This window comes from Varanus komodoensis, unplaced genomic scaffold, assembly GCF_004798865.1.
Source record: "Varanus komodoensis strain SLA01 unplaced genomic scaffold, ASM479886v1 scaffold3, whole genome shotgun sequence".
NCBI classification, from domain to species: domain Eukaryota; kingdom Metazoa; phylum Chordata; class Lepidosauria; order Squamata; family Varanidae; genus Varanus; species Varanus komodoensis.
The window spans coordinates 11,146,820-11,166,057 of NW_025335761.1; the positions used below are offsets into that span (position 1 = coordinate 11,146,820).

Below are 19,238 nucleotides of genomic sequence, written 5' to 3' on the forward strand. Positions count from 1 at the left end.
TTTCCTATTTTGGATTTGAAACAGGTAACTATGCATTTTGAACCTTGCAAGTGGGGGCAGTTTTGACCGACCATTTCTTCTCTCAGTCCTTTTCCCCAGTCTGTTTTCTTTCTTTTTAAACACACACATGCACACAACAGTGGTGGAGCCTCATTACACACATTGGCACAGCAAGCCTTTCAAGCCAAACAGCACAGACACTGCTAAGAAATCTGTATCAAAAGCTTCTGTAACATACTGCTTTCAGTATACAATGGGTATGTTTTCAAGGTATACCTTTCTCCATCTTCCTGCGTCCATGCCTACAACCTTATTCTTACTCCTGCCAATATTTACAACTTAACTCATAATTATCTGGAAATATTTCACCTCTATAGTGGTATGACAATGAAACATTTCCACTCCACATAAAATACTTTTAGCTCTGTAAAATGGAAATAGCAAGCTGTTTGGCTGCACAGACACAGGCTATCCCAGCTGAATTCAAAGTAGCCCTTTCTGGAGACCAGGCAGACACATGGGAAAGGACAACACAGCAAGCCATGATCTGAAGATTAATACAGAATGGTGGGTCTTATGTAAACTAGCTGCTAGGCTAGGGGTGGTTTTGGGAATGAGGGTGTAGAAACTTGCGTGTAACAACTATCATGAAGACTGCAGACACTGCTAATCTACTAGAAAGGAACATCTACTAGAAAGGAACAAAATGATTAACTTGTTTTGAGAGAAGGAAATGTTAGATGTTCATCCTAATTTGCTAATAGAGTCTAGATATAATCATTTGTCTTAGAGTGGATATTAGTTAAAATCAATAATATTTTCATGAGTCTTAACCAGGTACAAGACTGCAGTGGCTATGCAATGCTTGTCCACAATACAATGTAGTGAAGAGGAAAGCCTTACTGCAGGCTGTGTTCTCAGGAATGCGCTAGGCTACTTGACTATGCTACAGATGGCTGAGCTTCTTCCAAAAGATTATTCTAAGAGGTTTCTCTAGATGTCTATCAAATACAGGATAAGATTGGCCAAGGATCTGTAATCCCATTTACATGAAGCCCTGTAATCTTCCTGAAATTCTAAAATGGTGTTTGAATCTTTAATTACAGAGTGATTAGATGGGCTGCAGGAAATAGGCCCACCTGCATTGACAAAGTGACTGCTAGTGTAAACTCAGGAGTACCAAAAGCCAGATCTACTTGTTCACTTTCCATTCACCTTTGAAAATTCAGCTTTTGAAATTAATCTCTGTCTCTCCTGCCAAGAATACTTGTCTATTCAGACAAACAGAAAATCTTGCTCTAGCAGTCTTCCTCAACCGGGTACCCTCCAGATGTGTTAGATATGACTTTTATCACCCCCTGCCAACAGGACCAGAGTAGTCCTACTTACTTGTAGCATACCTGGTTGGGAAAGACTATTCTAGAGACACCAGGAAGAAAAATAGTTCTGCCAAAAAACTGTTTGCATTGTATTTCATCAAAATGAAAAGATGACCTTCAGAAATGGGCTGTCTTTAATTAAGGTTTCTGACCTCTGAGAGTAATCATTTTAGGTTCTGAAGTGCCAAAATATGCTGTGCATTCAGTTGCTACTACATTTTTCTTTTACGGGTTCAGTATATGAATGAATAAGGGAGGGAAAGATACACCTCAGGAAATGCTGAATATAGAAAGAAATCTCTTTTTGTCATCAGTATGCTGACTGCCCTAAAAAAGCTGGAAGAGTTCTGCATTGCATTGCAATTGCAATTTCCATGGAGACATCACTGACAATAATCTGTGAAAACGGTTTCATACAATCAGACTTATCACTAGATAGCAGGAGCAGTGATCATTTGATAAACATGGAACTGGACCATAGGAACCCTTAGAAAACCGAGGGTAACAATTGTGGTCTTCTAATCTATGTCCACCCGCCAATTTCTCACTTCTCACAGGATGAGGACAACATGAAGGGCTGACAGTGACATGTGAGGAAGCTCAACAAATAATTTGCTTGATTTAAGAATGCTCATGAGAACCCCATTGTTATTGTCCTGCTGTGCTATGATGGACATCTCTCTAGATAATTGTTTCTACAGGAGGCAGGACAACAGGATTCAAGCTCTGCCCAGAATTGTACAAGAGATAGAGGAGGAGGAAGAGAAAATATTAAGCCAATCTTGGGCTGATATGAATGTCTTATTAATAATAACCTCCTGAATATGTTACTAAAAGAAACCTAAGACTTTTTTTGAAATGCGAACACATTATACAAAGAGGTCAGCGGAAGAATACAGGCAGGCAGAGTATATGGTTCACTCCTTGGCATCTAAATTTAAAAGATCTCAGGTGGCTGCCTGAAAAAGGGTTATCTGCTTGAAAGCCATTGACACACAGAGTGGACCAATGGATCTTAACCTTGACTCCATTACTGTCCACCAAGTGTGCAACCTTGTCAGCAAATCTCCCAACAGCACTCCTGACAAAATCTCTGTATTTCTGATATACAGGCATATCTATGATGGCCACATTACACAGGTCTCCAGCATACATTCTATGAAACCAAAATGGTCACCAGAAAACTCCTTACTTTTAGGTGCATTTGAACACCTTCCGTTATTTTCTTGTTTTTGTTGCCACGGCACTACTTCCACCTCCTGTTTTCTTTCTGGAAGCTCAGAATGGGCTTTTTAAAGCTGATTTTTGTTCCAAAAACCAAGGAGGAGCCATTCCCGTTTGATTTCTTTGTCCCACTGCCTGCTTTTTAATGTCCTAGTGTGGGGATGCGGGGGAGAAATCTAGTCTGGGATTTTACCAAAACAGGGTTAACAATATAGGACTCTTCTCCACTAACTTTCAGAGCCATTGTACGAGGGAAGAAGGGCTTGTCTAGAATCCTACAAACTTCCCATTTGCCCCCAGAGTTCTGAACACACCCTTAATTTTTTGAGTACCCTGTAGGTGGCCATATGGAATCAGTACAGAAGGCAACAGTCCAATGGTTTGCCTGAGGAAAAGGCAGCTGTCAGCAAGGGACTTGTCAGCCGGGCCATAATCCTCGGGACAGCGCAAAGAGGGGGACAGTCTCTGGCACTGCTATCATTATGCTCTTTCCCGCAATCAGACGACGCTGCGGCTGCACGAACAAGACGAGAACTGGCGGGCCGTTGCCGATATACTACTTACTACGGTAAAACACGTCCTAAACTAAGCGCGCCCGGGCTACCTAGCTCGAGCTCCGCGTTCGCCTCTCGAGCCAGTTCCGAGTTCCCATTGGAAGGGACGGGAGTGGGCGAACCCTTCGCTTACCTCAGAGACCGAGGAGGTAGGTTTAAGCCGGCTGCGTCTTTACTTATTCATGAGTAAGGGGGCGTGGCATTGGGGAAGGGGGCGTGACAGGCGGCTGAGCTTAGGGCTGGACTGCCGAGTGTGGCGGTGACAGCTGGGCAGAGATCCCGGAGGAGGCGAAGCGCCCCTCCTTTCGTCCCTACAGGAGGCTGCCTCAGCCCCTTGCAGCTCCCCTCTCCCTCAGCCCAGATCCCGCACCCCCTCCTGCACTACCGGGGTGGCGTTCCTCAGCCGCACCCCCTCCAACCCGCCCCCCGCCACCGCTTCCCTAGCCCCGCTCACGGGAAACGACCCCCATGGATTACTGGCTTCCTTCAGGAGGAGGTATGAAGATGATGGCCCTTCCCTGCCCAGCGCCCTGGGATACGCTGCGCGCGGCTGCTCGCGAGTGACCCTGCCCGGCTCAGAAAGGACCCCGCAGCGCTGGAGGGGAACAGAGTGCCTTCCCGGTTCCCCACCACTTTCGCTCCTCCACCTCCGGATTGGCCCTTCTACCATGGACAGTATCCTGGAGCCCTTCCCCGCGGAGCGCCTCTTCCCCGGAGGCGCGTCCAGTTTCTTGGACCTGGGAGATCTGAACGAAGCGGATTTCCTCAGCAATGTGGTAAGGGGAGCGCCCGGGAGAGGGTTGAGGTTGTTGGGTGCGGGCGAAAAAGCAGAAGAGCAGCCGGCAAGATTTGTAAAGTAGCCCCCCGAAGATTTAGGTTGGCTGGGGCTCTTTCTTGGTCGGAGGGTGAGGGGGCAGAGGCACAGGGATGGAAAGAGGCGGAAGGAGCCTTGCTGTGTCCTGGGATGCCCCCGGATTTGCTTCCAGCCTCACCTTAAAAGAGCAGCTTGCTGGCAGCCACTTATTGGGAACTACCGCGATTTCAGTTAAAGTCGGGATCTGTTAAGCAACACGTGTTGCATGCAGATTTACACGACCGTTCATCCCCTGTATATTCCATCACATGCCTGGCAGGCGTGGCTCAAAACTGTGGGTTCATTCACTCACTCATGCACATACCATCCTTCGATTTCTCTGTGCTTGATGACTAGCAGCTAAATGCGTGACGCGAATCCATTGACAGCAAGCACTGTGCTTGACGTCTGATATGAACATCTATCTGTGATGCTTTTCTCACGCAATCACCATTTTATCCTATTGTCTCCAAAAGATAGCCATGTATGCATGGGTTAGCCAGAATGCTTGCTTTGAAGTATGGTGGCTGAGCAGGTGAACAAGAACTGATTAACTTTTTTTTTTTTTTTTGGTGGGGGGATCCATACAGATCGACCTGGTGATCTGAATGCAAAATGTCACCTCCCCATGGAACAAAGAATCATATGCATTCATGCTTGTATGATCAGATGGAGTATTTTCTGTAGATTCACAACACTATTTTTTCTATTTCAAGAAACAAATTCCATGTGATCCTGAAGTTGTAAGTAGTTCAGAACATGCCCAGCACAAAAGTTCTACAAACCTTTAAAAACTTGGTTAAGAATCAGATGAGATCCCATTAGCCTGTTATCTTAATGGATACGTCACCTCTGAAGTGCCAGAGGAGAAGTAATGCAAGAGATTTTTGATTAGATCTCTCTTTTTGTTTTAACTTAAAAACAGCAGTAGGATGGGGGAGCACCAATTTTGATTTGAACATCAATATGGTGCATCTGAAGGTGGCTAGCTGTTAAACTCTTCACTCTGCTATTCTTCATCTCTGGACATGTTTATGTGTGCACTGGCAATTTCAATTCATGCTGTTACTCTAAGGAGACTGTGAAAGGTGATGATAATTACTTGTGAGCCACGCTAGAATAGAGAAATGTGACCAGGTGAAGACTCCATGTCTGTTTTAGTACGTGTTAACTACCTCATCTTGGCTAATTTCATCTTGACTGTTTTCTGTAGTCTGAATAAGTTCTCCAGAAGTGCATGGAGCCCCTACTATATATATGCAAAATGCGTCATATGCACAAACATAGTGGATAGGCATTAGAAAGGTAGGAAAGAAATATCAATATAAATATAATTAATTTGAAATATAGGGACTTTTCTGATGTGTCAATGTTCCTATATTAGGGAGCCTAATGGAAATGCCACAACCTGTTTTGATAAATTATTCCACCACCTACCTTCTAGCTTGGAGAAGGCACTGAGGTGTAAGCAGGGGGACTATATTTAATAGCCATCTCCTTCCTGTAAAACAGTATGTTTTGATCTGGTCAGAGGAAAGAGGTAGATGAAAAATTAATTTGGATTTAAAAAGAACATTTTTTCTTTTAATTAAATTTTTTCTTTTAATTTAATTAAACCCATTTGTGCTTATTTACTTTTGGGGCAGGCAGTATAAACACCAAGACCATTTTTTGATGTAAGGGCTTTTTGGAGGGGAATGTATTTATGTATTTATAAAAGTTCATATTACCATTCCAAAATTCAGATAACAAGGTAGAGAAGGCATTGCACAAAAGCAACTATTTTAGTTCAGGCATTAACAATTGTTTTTGGATTCTGGTCCCTTCTAAACTTAGTCTATCTTTTGTATCCCCTGCCCACAACTCAGTACCAACCATCTATTCCCAGGATGAACATGAGTTTGGAGTTCCTTACATTCATGCAAATATATACGGAACTGGGATTTTATTTAGGGAGGGGGCATTCACACACCACTTTATTTCAGACCATATCTGATTAGTGGCCAGGAGCATATTATTTCTAGTTATCAAGCAACCCAAGCAGCAACTGTTCTTAAACTACTCCACTTTGCTGCAATAATATAATATTATTATTAATAATATAATAAAATTGTTACAGATTTTTATTTTAATCTATAATAAAAAAGAGGATGTGTGTCTGTCTGTCTATCCATCAGTGCCATACTTCAGGACTTTAAGATCTAATACCTGATATTACCTGCACAAGGGAACAATACAAGGGAGGCACCTAGGCGCTATTTTGTTTTTTAAATGGATTAATGTACATTAATTTAAATGCGTCCATATTGTTGATACCTCCAGTACCATCTTCAGACAGTAGGTGGCAGATTTCTCTAAACAGCCCATGTCTTTGCAAACAGCTGTGCTAGTTTGCTTTGTCTGTGGTTGAAGCCTGCAGTATTACTTTCAACCACTAGGGGCACACTACACTAACTGTAAATGGTTGTACAATCAATACAGTTCAGTGACAATTGAAGTTTAGAGTTAGCCATGCCAATTTCTTTCTTTTGCTTGTGCATGACATGCATCCCTACAATAGTTCTGGGGGGCACATATACAATCCACATGGAATCATAGAATAGTAGGGTTGGAAGGGGGCAAGAAGGCCATCAAATTCAACCCCTTGCTGGTACAGTACACCAGTTGCACCATCCCACTCAGATAATGGTCTATTGTGTGCAGTACTTAGGTAAAACAGGGGTTCTCAAACTTTTTATCTTCAGGGCTAATTGAAGAAAGGTGAAAATGACTGAGGCCTACCAACTGCAAAATGATGTTGTAAAGCCAGAGGTACTTACAAAATGGTGACAAATGAAGGTGATATTTGGTATTATAAGCTGCCAATTACTGATATAATTTCATATTGATGTTAGATCCTTCCTTGCAAAATTGTTGCTTTGTTTGCCACTGCTTTTAGTAATGAGCTCCATAATTCAGCTTTCCTCAAGTACAGACATTGGTTCAAATTTATTTCCGAAAGCATTTGCTGATCCAGAGACTCTAAATCTGGCTATGTTCGTGGATGCTGCTCTTGGCATCCATTAGGTTACCTGCTCTCTTGGTTTTAATGTTATTACCTTAGAATATTTGATTTTTAAAATGGGAAAGTCCTGTTATTTGTGTTTAGGTGAGAGCTTTAAAAACATTATTTTGGGGCTTAGACCCACAGTTTCTGGTTTATACTTAGACTCGTGCCCTAGATTTGAGCTAGTTGCTTTTCTGTTAGTCTCACTGGTTTGCCTGCTGGGAAATGAGTGTTTTGTGGCTCTCAATGCCCACAAATGGCAGCCATTTTATGAATGAGCAAGCCCCTCCTTGGCAGCCATTTTTAAGAGTGCCCAAAACACTGTTAAAATTCCTGTTTATTTTATATTGTTATTCTCATTCTGCCACATGCCTCTCCAAGTCTTCTTACCCATCTCCTATCATTTCTTCTTCCTTTCTTTTTTGCACGTAACTTTCAGCATCAACCTCCTGTAATCCCTTCCTCGTCCTGCTTTTACATTCAGTTCTTAGAACAGTTTCCCTCTTATCCCCTTCTTTTTTATGCCTAATTTTAAAACAGAACAAAATGAAACAACAGCTTAAAATATTGGCCTTGATGTCTACCCAAGCCCCATTACCACACCTGCCTGCGGCGCAAAGAGGCCCAGGCAGCTGCAACACTAAGACCTACCTGAATGTTGGCTGAGACCAGCTGGTGGGTACCAAGCCGCAGCTGGAGAAGCACTAGGATAAACACCATATGTAAAAAGAGCCTCTGCTGGCACTTCTCTCTGAAAGAAAGAGCAATGGGACTGTGCAACCAAAAGATAATAATGAGTCACAGAACAACTCTATGGGTGCTTGACAGCATCGAGAGGGCCATAGGAATGTTCAGATTCCCAGATCAGAGGTCAGAAAAAGCTCCTCTCTCAGAGCTGGGGATCCATGCTCAGAGCCTTCTACACCCTTTGCAGCTGGTGAAGAAAGAACCCTGTCAGCAGTTTCACCAAGTTCCTAAAAGCAACCTTGTAGGAGTGGAGAGGGCATTCCAGGGGACGGGGAGGGGAGGAGGCTGAGTCTTCCCGGATGCAACATGTTCTGGCAGTGCTTCAGGCTCCTTCCCTCTCCATCTGACCCACCTTGGGTAGATGGCCAGAACCAGCCATCAAGGGCAGGAAGAGTGCAGCACAAGGACATGCTCCTTCCACTCTGCATGGGATGCCTGCAATCCTCTGAGTGTGGAGGCTTTTAGGCAGCCCTGCTGGATTGCACCCTCAGCGACTCAGCCTTGGTCATACAGAAATATATAACTAATGAGTTTTACACAATTAAATCTTTTCATGCATTTTGTCTTTGTTGTGGGGAGGAAAATCCCATTATGGTGTGGTGGAGTGATACAGTTTGGAGCCACGGGAGAATAGCAGGGCCAGGGGCAGAGTTCTTATTCGGTCCCCTCCCCACTGCTGAGGGACAGCCCCCCCTCCTAGGGGAATAGAGTTGGCCAACTCCTCCTGTAGGAGGGCACTGGTGTGCACAGTGACAGGAGTAATGCCCAAATGTGTCAGCAGGCATGCCAGTACTTAAATAAACAGGTCACAGAGTGTCTAGCACTTGACAGACAGGAAGTTTGCGCAAAGATTTTGCTGTATCAAACTAAGGACCATTACATCCTGTGCAATGCTAGGACTGCTCATTAGTATTCAGTTTATCTGAAGCAAGGCCTCTGAAACTTTCTTTGTATCTTGCCTTCTCACTGGCCCATTGACTGGAGCATTCTTCTTACAGGGCCATCTTGTCTGTCTCTGAGGAAGCGGTGGCTGCAATGCCAAACTTTACTTTAGAGGTCTATTCATTCCCTTTGTTTTACCTCAGGTATCTTACACCCTATCCTGCAGTCTTAAAGAACCTAGGCAGGATCTGAAAAGGCCCTGCAGTTCAGTGAATGAGCACCTGATTAACATACATAAGGTTAGTTTTAAGGCAATGTCCAGTGTACTGATTAATGGTACTGCTTTGTTTATCACTTTTCCTCTCTGACTTAGCGAAAGTGTGTAGGCTGATGTATCCTGATACATCCTGGCAAGCAGTACCAGATGGTTTCTTGCCTCTTAGTGCAGTCTCGCAGCAAGCATTTATCAATGATTATTGTAATTAGTATCACTGATGTTTGCAAGCTCATTAAAATTGCAAAATGCTACTGCAGCCTTAGCCAACCAGATTTGTTGGACTGCAATGCCTATCATTCCCAGCCAGCATGGCCATGCCAGAGCAGTGCATCTGGAGGGCACCAGGTTGTAGAAAGCTGTGGTACAGCAACCTCAGGAAACACAGGTAAATGTCACTGTTTTTCTGCTCTTCGAATATGACACAAGTCAGAACAAAACGTATATCAGCAAGTGATACTTATGATTAGCAAGCTGTTCACATAATCAAGGAGTCTGAAAAAAGATAGAATTCTAGTTATCTACTAGAAAGTATTGAAAGGATAGAGTGATCATGACCTCACTGATTGTATTTCCTAGTCCAGATTATAATGAGAACATAAAATCACTAAACATTTTCTTACATATAGTAGGTCAATCAGTGAGTCGCTGAGCAATGGCAACTCTCTTAAGAATTCAGCAGAAAATGAGGGATAACTTGCATGATGACTTCATCTTCCAAAACAAACCATCCCAAAGTGCAGGCTTTAAAATATTTTTGATGTGATTCAGATAAAATCACCCTCTTCAACGATAGTGCTGAAAACATGAAAAACCTTTTCATTCTCCCCCCTGACTCACCACAGACTGGAAAGCAGACAGGGCCGGTGCTGGTCTTTTCCACTATATGCTGAGGCCCAGAAAACTACTTTCAAGCTTGTAGTACTGGTGCAGCTTTCTACTGAGGTGCAGCAGTAAAGGAATTTCTGAGGCACAGGGACAAAGCTGCCCAGATTGCCCTAGTACTATTGTAGTAGAAGCTTCTGCTGCAGTACTAGAGGCCTGGGGCTGTAGGGCTGCCATTGTGCAATAAGGGTTACCATTCTCTTGCCAGTCATCCTCACTTCCCTCCTATGCTGGTCATTATTCATTCTACTTTTGCAGATTAGTGGTGTAGCTAGGCTACTGTAGACCCTGTGCCTACCGCTTTTATGGGATGGTGGACTTTAGATGGCCATGTGTGTTGCTTTAGGAGTGATGACTACAAGTAATCTCTTTCCCCAGAACTTCCATACTTTACAATTGCTCCTACATTCCTAACATGTTAGAAGAACAAGAACCATGTTTGACAACCCTGATCTATTTTTTAAAAACCCAACAGTTTTGCTTTGTGAACTCACTTTAATCATAGCACCATTGCAACTGGGAATAAAATTGAGGTTTTTTCCTTCTGCTGCCCTCATCACCTGCCATTCTGGGGGATCACTTGGCCCAAGGTCCAGCCTTAGCAGTACTATCATTGCAGATGGAGAATTAAAGTCAAAATAATCAGCCTCTATTAAAGACAATAACTGAGAGTAGAGATTTTGGAAGAGGGAAAAATCTTCCCTCTCAGAAGCAACCCAAAATTGGAGGTGGGTTTGTCCTGTGCACCAGAGTTTTCTGACAATGTTTTAATCCTTTTGAAGAAAGTTTAAAGCTTCTTTGTTTTTTGCTTAGATGTATTATCTGAGTGGGGGAGAATATGGATAGCAAGATTTTGTTCTAAGTACTAAGAGCAGATTCATTATCTGACTAAAGCAAAAACTGCATCACTCATAGAGCAAATAATCTGAAAAAGAAAACCACAAAGGTTCTACGTGATATTTCTGGGTCCTCCACAGGGGCTCCAGAAGTCACTGAGTTCAGATTTTCCCTAACATCCTCAAAGCACCAGCTGCCTCCTTTCTGTAAAAAGTTGTAGGATTCCAATCTTTATAGCCTTAACTGTGTGTACTTCCATGACACACACAGGTGTGTGAGGTGAGATATGTCAGTCTTCATATCCAGGCCAGAATATACACATTTAAGAGAAGAAATTTATATTTATTTATGTTCCAGGTCAACATTCAAAACAATCATCAATGTGATAAATAACAGTGCTACAATCCCCAGCTTGCTTGCTTGCTTTTTACTGTTTAAGCATGCTTGGGATTGCACATTAACTAACACTGGCCTCTCATGAACTGCTCCTGACCTATTCCTAACGAACTTTCTTCAACTAATGCTAACTCCATCCATCATTCCATTTTGGCCTCTGCTGTTAGTCATTCCTCTTTACACACTCATCTGTTACAAAAGAGGTAAAAGAACCCAATGAGGACATACTCAACTGGCACAAAATGACTTTCTACATAAAACTTGGGAAAAAGCATGCGGTAGAGTATCCGTGAAAAGGATATGGCTGGCTGGCTTGAATTCTGAACAGCAGCAACCTGACACTGAAACATTTTGTTTCAGATCCCACTTATTTCGTCTGTTAGTCCAGGAATGCGAAACCTCTAGGCTGTTGGTTTAATCCAGCTCATGAAGTTTGTGCAACCAAGCCCTGGGGATGGTGCATGCCGCACTAAGCCAGGGACTTGTCCAGTGCTAGGAGGACCTCTTCCTCCTTGCAGCACTGGCCCTTTCTCTGTGCTGGGATGGTAAAAATAATGGGGGGGGGCAATGAAGTCAGTGCATGTGGCTATAACCACTGAAACCCTCCACCTTTGAGGACATAGTGGGGAGGATGCAATTCAGCTCACCCACACTGAAATACTACTTCACCTGTTCCTAACAAATACATTGCAATAAAGTCAGATTCTCTTCTGGCCTGGCACACAGCCTCTCTTTTGCCCTTGGGGGACCTGTGCTTGACTTCCTGACATGAAAGGAGTCTATATAAGTAAACTTAATCTTCCATGTCATGTTTACTTATGGACTGCAGTGAACGTTCTCATTATATTATTGCACTTGCTGTGTTAACCTTTCTATTGTCAGCACTAGATTTTGGCAGCATTGCTTAATCTTGCCAGAATGCCGCTATTCATTCATTGTTTTTATAAATGCTATGATGAAGAAGGCAGCCCTCAGTTCTTGCTTCAGACACAGTTATGCTTTGAGCGTTTGTTTGTTCTTTGCCTACCCTCTCTAGTGTTCTTGCTGGCTTTAAGCCAGAAAGACATTGGTGAACCAATTTGTCTATTCCTATTCTAATCCCACAATGAACCTGCTTTATCTTTGGGAACAATGCATATGGCAATACCATCCGTATTATTAACCCAATGATCCAAGATGCTTCTGAAAGGTTCAGAATTCCAAGCATGGGTAGAAGCCAGGCAAATACGTACACTGAATATTGTTAACGGGGGGGGGGGGGGGGGATACCACCTAGCCAGCTTTGGTTGACTCAACACCTGCTGATGTTTCTGAATGCTTTCTGACAAAGCTTTTGCCATGGCTTGACATACAGCTTTTGTCCATACATTTTCTGGAACTGGAAGATTGGGGAGATTTACTAGTTGCTAGTATCTAGCTCACTTAGTTTCTTGCGATTTGTATCCTGCAAGGTGATTTATTTCCTGTTGTTAGGCCTGGGAAATGACCACATGGTTTCTATTTGTTAGTTGATTACATGTCAGTTCTGCCCAGTCACTGAAGCTGTCTAAATGGTTTGCAAAATAAGAGTTAACACCACAAAATATAACAACATAAAAAAGCAGAATATAAAACATTTAAAAATTAAACTACAATTAAAAACCAAAGTAAAAGCCAGCAGCACTTCAAACATCTTAGAAAACACAGAGGAGGCAATCCTATGGCTCCTAGACAGCATCTGACAGGTCACAGGACTCTAATTTTAGAGCTGGGAATTAGCGCTCTGAACCTTTTCTCTTGTACCCTCACAGCTGGCCCAGAAAGGACCATACCAGCTGCTGTCTGGGGTCAGGGAAGTGAACTTGGTGAGGGTGGGGGTGTTGCAAAGGGAAGGGAGGAGACTGAGAAACCAGGTTATCAGCTATCCTGTAGCTGCCCAACTTCCTTCCCTCCCCCTCTGAGATGTTCTAGTTAGATATATTATCTGTATTATTAGATGTTAGTTAGATTATCACCCACTTAGTGAAAATGCAATGCGGGAGGATGTGGAGGCAAAGAGCATCTCTGCTGATTCTTCCACTCTGCATATGATGCTTGTAAGACTGCAAGTTCAGCATCTTACAGGCATCACAATAGGGTTGAGTTCCAACACTTAAAAAAACCTGGAGGTTTAAAAAGCACGGGAGAATGAAAAAAGTCTTCAGCCAGCGCTAAAATGACTGCAGTGTATGAGCTAGGCGAGTCTCTAGGGGAAGCTTATTCCACGGCTGGGGTGCCACAGGCCACAACAGAAAAGTCCTGCTTAAAAGCCATCTGCCTTGTGTCACTTGGTGAAGGCGCCTGGAGAATGCCTTTTGAAGCTGAACTTCCAAAGCCTGGGCAAGTAAGTGGGGGGGGGGGGGGAGAGAATTCATAAAACCCAGCAATTATCTTGTGGAGGGCAGCCCCTTGTAGTATAGGCTTCCCCCACTAGGTGAGTGTTCTAGGAACACATCTGCATCCGTGTACCCAGCTGGGCTGTTGTAAATGGCTGCATTCAGCTTCAGTGAGGTTTTTTGAGAGACCCTTTCAACGTGTTTTGCCTGTTTTGTGATGGCTGATTTACATGAACAAAGTGCGGCAGTGAAATTTTGTTCAGATGAGTGTTCAGCAGCTTTTGACCAAACATGGCATGACCCTTGTGCCCCACCTTCCCTATTCACCTATTTTGCCCATTGCAATCTTTTTTTTGTTTTTGTTTTTGTTTCCCTGGATGAAAAAATCCTCAAAGGGAAATGTTTTGCCAATGTGGAAGAGATGAAACAAAAAAATGGCAGAAGCACTAAAAGGCATCAAAATCAATGAGTTCAAAACTTGTTTTGAGCAATGGAAAAACTGTCTCCATAGGTGTATTGCATCAAACAGAGAGTGCTTTGAAGGTGATGGAAGTCTGAACATGTAAAAATAAATACACAGTTTTTAATAAGTAAATCCCTGGGTTTTTTGCCCCCCCCCCCATATGTGGGAGGAGACTATCCTCCAGGTAACCTGGTCCCACAGCGCTTAGAGCTTTACAAGTTAATATAGCACTTGGAATTAGGCTGAGAACAGGGCAAAGCGCTGGGGTAATATGATCATTTTGGCTGGGCCCCTGTTGACAATCTTGTTGCCCTATTTTGAACCAACTAGCTGAAGTTTCTTCACCATATACAAAGGCAGTCTCTCTCTCTCTCTCTCTCTCTCTCTCTCTCTCTCTCTCTGTGTGTGTGTGTGTGTGTGTGTGTGTGTGTGTGTGTGAACAAAATAATTTAAAAGTCTCCTGGGTGTCCTGATGAGGCCCAAGACTGGACAGACGATGAAATCAGAGTCAGGACAGGACAGGAAAGAATTGGCATAGAAAAAATCTCCACATACCATTTGATTAGCATAACAGATAATACACAGCTTTGGAAAACTTTTATACCCCTCATCCTAGCAAATATTGTGCTCACAGTGGATGAAAAGCTCACTTAATTGAAAAGGGCCATGTGCATTCAATTCTGCTTGAAAATTCCCCCCCTTCGCCCCCACCCTGAAAGCTGGAACTAAAAGTCTAGCCAAGAATTTTTACCAGTTTCCAGTTCTGCTGGATTCCATAGCTCAGTGGGAAGCTGTCTCAGCTGCTGTGAGAGGTACACAGATGTCTTTGGAGCTGATGCCAGCCCAGCACTGTGGCCTATACAGAAAGTGTCACACTTCCGATTTTATAAGCTGTTAACAGTTAGTTGATGTATACCATCTTTTGAATTATGGTTAGCCAGTGTTGTCTAGTTAGTCTAGCAATATGGAGTAAAAATGCTAGACGTTCCTTAGGGTGCAATCATATGCAGGTTTAGGCCACATTTTTCAGCTCCCAATATTTCCCACCCAGCGTAGGTCTAAACATGCATGGGACTGTGCCATTAGGCAAGGTCAATCTCATTTAATAAAGGCAGCTTACATCAAAGTTTGCAGTGCATAGGTTTGATGCAGCACTGGTCACCTAATCATTAATTGCTTGCTTAATTATTGCACCAGGTTGAGGGAAGCGAGATAAGACCATTTACAAATTTAGTGTAACTTTCTGTTTGCCACACTAACCAAGCAGTTGCCTTTGGAAGCCCATGGACAGGGTATAAACACAATGACCCTCTCCTGCTGTTGCTCTTCAGCTGCTGGAATTGAGCAGTATACTGCCTCTGATCCTCAAGGTTGCATATAACTGCTGTTACCTGCAGTCATAGAATAGACAGACTCATTCATTCTCCATGAATTTATCTTGATCCTCTTTAAAAACAATGTGTGGTACGGGCCATCACCTTATCTTGGGGTAGCAAGTTTCAGAAATTAATTATATGATAAGAAAAGAGGGCCTAAGAAATGCAGGAAAGTAAAGAAGAGGAAAAATGCAAAGATGATGAAGGGCATTTATATGACAGTTGTAAGAATTTGATTATACTATTGCCTTTAGTTGCTAGTTCAGGTGGGAAACTAGAGGCCAATCCGCACAATCCTTTAGGTTTGACAGACTGAGCAGATCATGTATCCAGATATGAACTCATGATAGCTTGCAAAATCTTCCATATGGAATTTGAACTGAGATTTAATTTGTAGTACCATAGAATCACCATATTCCTTCAATAAAATAGCTTTGGAGCTGAGTTTGTGAGGGTAAGGCAAATATGCTTAAGATGAATACTGTACATTAGATGATAATATATGTGGGATTCCCTTATCTATACCTGGCAATTGGTTTCAGAAAATAAGTGCTTCATTTTGTTAATTTTTGTAGGGTTCCAAGTTCCAGTTAAAGATGATGGATTCAGTATTCCAGAACTTCCTTTATATCAGGGGTCTCAAACTCAACTTACCTGGGGGCCTCTGGAAGTAGAGTCTGGGTGAGGCTGGGCTGCATCAAGTATTCCACAAAAAATGGATTTCAAGTATTCCAAAAAAAAGTACAACTGATCCAATCTTCTCAATCTTTACTAATAATAATTCAGAACATGAACGGTTCTTCAGAACATAGGCTTCTCTTACTTCCTCCTACTCCTTGCTGCCAGAGACCTGACAGCGCTTCCTCTTACACAGCTGAGCCACATTTGGCTTGAGGGAGAAAGCAACTGAGACCCTCAGTATGGCTTGAAGATGCTCAACAGTAAGTTTGGACCTGAACTTTGACTTATTAAAGTTCATGGTGGAGAAGAGCTTTTCACACAGATAGGTGCTCCCAAAAAGGCACATGGTCTGCTTGAACATCCTGGAAAGCTCAGGGAAGGTAAGGGGCAATTCTCTCAAAAATTGTCCAAGCTTGTCTGCTTTTCCACTCCCCTCCCTGAACTGCGGTGGTGGTGGGCCGCTCATCCTGCGTCGCTCCCGGAGGCCGGCCCGGGCGCTGCCGGTGCTTTGAAGGCCGCAGGGCCCCTCCCCCGTGCCCTGCTCGTCCCGGCACGCAGCTTAGAGGGAAGGCTAATGATTCACACAGGCTAATGACTCACACAGGTGCGTGTGAGAAAAACGCGTGGGCCGCACTATCACTAAACTTTGATATCAAGTGGGGGCCACAAAATATCATCCCACGGGCCGCAATTGGCCCGCAGGCCGTGAGTTTGAGACCCCTGCTTTATATCATCAGGCTTATCTGCTGATGCATACTGAAATTTGGTCATAGAATCATAGTAGAGTTGGATGGGCCCATTGGGCCATCAGATCCAACCCCATGCTAAGTGCAGGACTCCAGGTTAAACCATCCTTTTCCGATGGTCTTTTACCTTGGCCAACTTTGGAATCCTCTTGTCAGGTTCCTCTCTCTAAATGGGTGGAATTAGTTCTAGATATGCAAGAATTCATAGGGTTCCTCCCACAATTTCTATAGATAGTGATGTATGATGTCACATCAATTGCACTTTGAGCCATTTTTTATTTATTTATTTATTAAAACATTTTTATGCCGCCCCATTCGCCGAAGCCTCGGGGCGGCTTACAACAAAAAATTAAAATAACATTTTAAAATATATACAATAAAATACAAATATATAATATAAAACATACACTATAAAACAAGCCGCCCTGGCCAAATAAAATTCAATAATATTAACATTTAAAATACTGCTTAAATAAAAAGGTTTTTGCCTGGCGCCGAAAAACAAATAACGACGGCGCCAGGCGGACCTCTCTGGGGAGCGCATTCCATAACTTAGGCGCCACCGCTGAGAAAGCCCTCCTCCGAGTAACCACCCTCCTAACTTCTTCCATGGAGGGCTCCCGGAGAAGGGCCTCTCCCGCCGATCTCAGGGGGCGGCTGGGCATATAAGGATGTAAGCGCTCCTTCAGGTAACCAGGACCCAAGCCGTTTTTCATGATAAATTGACTTTATGGGGCAATCCATAAATCTAAAATCTACATCTAAATCTAAAAATTGATATTTTTGGTGGGGGGGGAGTGGTGGTGTTTGTGGTGGACATGAACAGATAAGGTGCTTTTTACTTTATACCAACAGGTGCATGCCAACATAAGCTATTATTTTCCGTCCTGTATGCCAAATATGATATGCCACCTATGACTGAATGGGAATACCTGCAATATCTAAGTTTGGCCCAGCCACTTTTAACAGCATCAGTGTCTCTGTCTTTAGTGGAAGCACTTATTGAGGGTGGTCAGGCAAAGTGACATACGACTAATATAAACACTTATTGGAATTAGATTGTTCTGTTTGCCTAATCAGTGGATCATCACTTTGGCATCTATACCTGTTCATCTATGCATCTTTGGTTGCATCATATTCAGCAAAATGTTTTGTTTTGTGCTTGTTGGACACCACAAGGTCTCTTTAATAAGGAATTGTCTAATTCATCTAAGTGCTGGTGATAGTCCTTTGACATTGAAGTAGAGCAGAGGAGAGAAGGAATTATACCTCATGTATGTTGGACTAAGCATACCATGCTAAGCTGTGAATTATTATTTTCTTGTCTTTTGGGAACAAGTGTTGGACAATTCTATGCACAGTTCTCTTAGTAAGCAGGTACTAAAATTAGGATGGTTGCTCTTTGCTTGGAGCTTAAATGAAACATAAGTGTACTGCTATATCATCTTCACCCTAGGCCATATGGAAAGAAAGTGAATCTGAAAGTAGGACATTCCATTCAGTATATTCTTACTAGATGTTTGTTTTTTGCTTGTTGTCAGGAGAGCTTTGTTCCTCAAGCTCTGGCATGGTCCTGAGAATAACCACAGATAAGGTCTGTTTGTTGTTTTTGTGAAACCTGTGCAAACTACATAGATAACACAAAACCAAGCAAACAGTTCCATCCTAAGTGTATTTATGCAGAGGTAAGCTTCTTCAAGTTTAATAGGAATTATTCCTGAGTAAGGGCGCCCAGAACTGCTGCCTAATAGATGGGATTCTCTGTTTAAGGCTGGGGAAGTTGTGTTGCTCATAGCCTTGGATTCTTACAAATGCAGGTAGTGAGGAGATTCTAAACATAGACTATCTATTCATTGATTGTTTCTTATTTTATTTTTCTGAAGACCAAAGGCACTCTTTCAAGATGTAATAGAAACTATTGTTCTGTTCTATGATGTGAATCTCCTTATACCAAGCAGATGTTAGAATATTTCATCTGCTACTGTTTTTACACTAATCTCTGAAGTTTGCAATGACTGTTTTGCTTTCTGTGGTTTCAGAAGATGTTCTTTCAATTTATTTTCCATACTGCAAGGATCCCATTTCTACCTATGCTGTTTTATGGTAGGATGCTGAAGTTCCATTCAATTTTTGCTTCCTTCACTGCAGAGCCAAGCAAATGTGGATCATCTTCTCTATTTATTTCATCTGGATAAGTGAAATATGTCTTATTGATGTTTCATGAAAAAGTGCTGATCATTCACTCTCTGCCTTATCTACCTCACAAGGTAGTTGTTGTGAGGATCAAGGTGTAAGCCACCTTGGGTTCCTCACAAGAAGAGAAAAGGCAGGATATAAATGCAATGTAGCACAGCAATTGTCCAAGTGTATTTGGTGGGACTTTCTTTCAGGCAAGTAAGTATGTGACTGCAGCCCAACTGAACTAGGAGGGGCAAAAACCTGCTTAGAAAAGATTTTTAAAAAGGAAGGTGAGAGCCTGAGGAAGCAAAATCCCAGATTTCCTGTAGTTTGTGAACATATAAGATAGTAACAAGAGACCTG

At 42.8% G+C, this 19,238-nt stretch overlaps 1 protein-coding gene across 1 annotated transcript in view; it reads left to right on the forward strand.

Moving 5' to 3' along the window:
• The first annotated feature begins 3,732 nt into the window (after nucleotides 1-3,732).
• Nucleotides 3,733-19,238, forward strand: part of CREB3L1 (cAMP responsive element binding protein 3 like 1) — a 101,185-nt gene continuing 85,679 nt past the window's right edge. Inside the window, exon 1 of the mRNA XM_044437243.1 lies at nucleotides 3,733-3,933. Coding sequence (XP_044293178.1) covers nucleotides 3,826-3,933 — 108 coding nt within the window. The 5' untranslated portion in view covers nucleotides 3,733-3,825. The remainder of the gene's footprint in view (nucleotides 3,934-19,238) is intronic.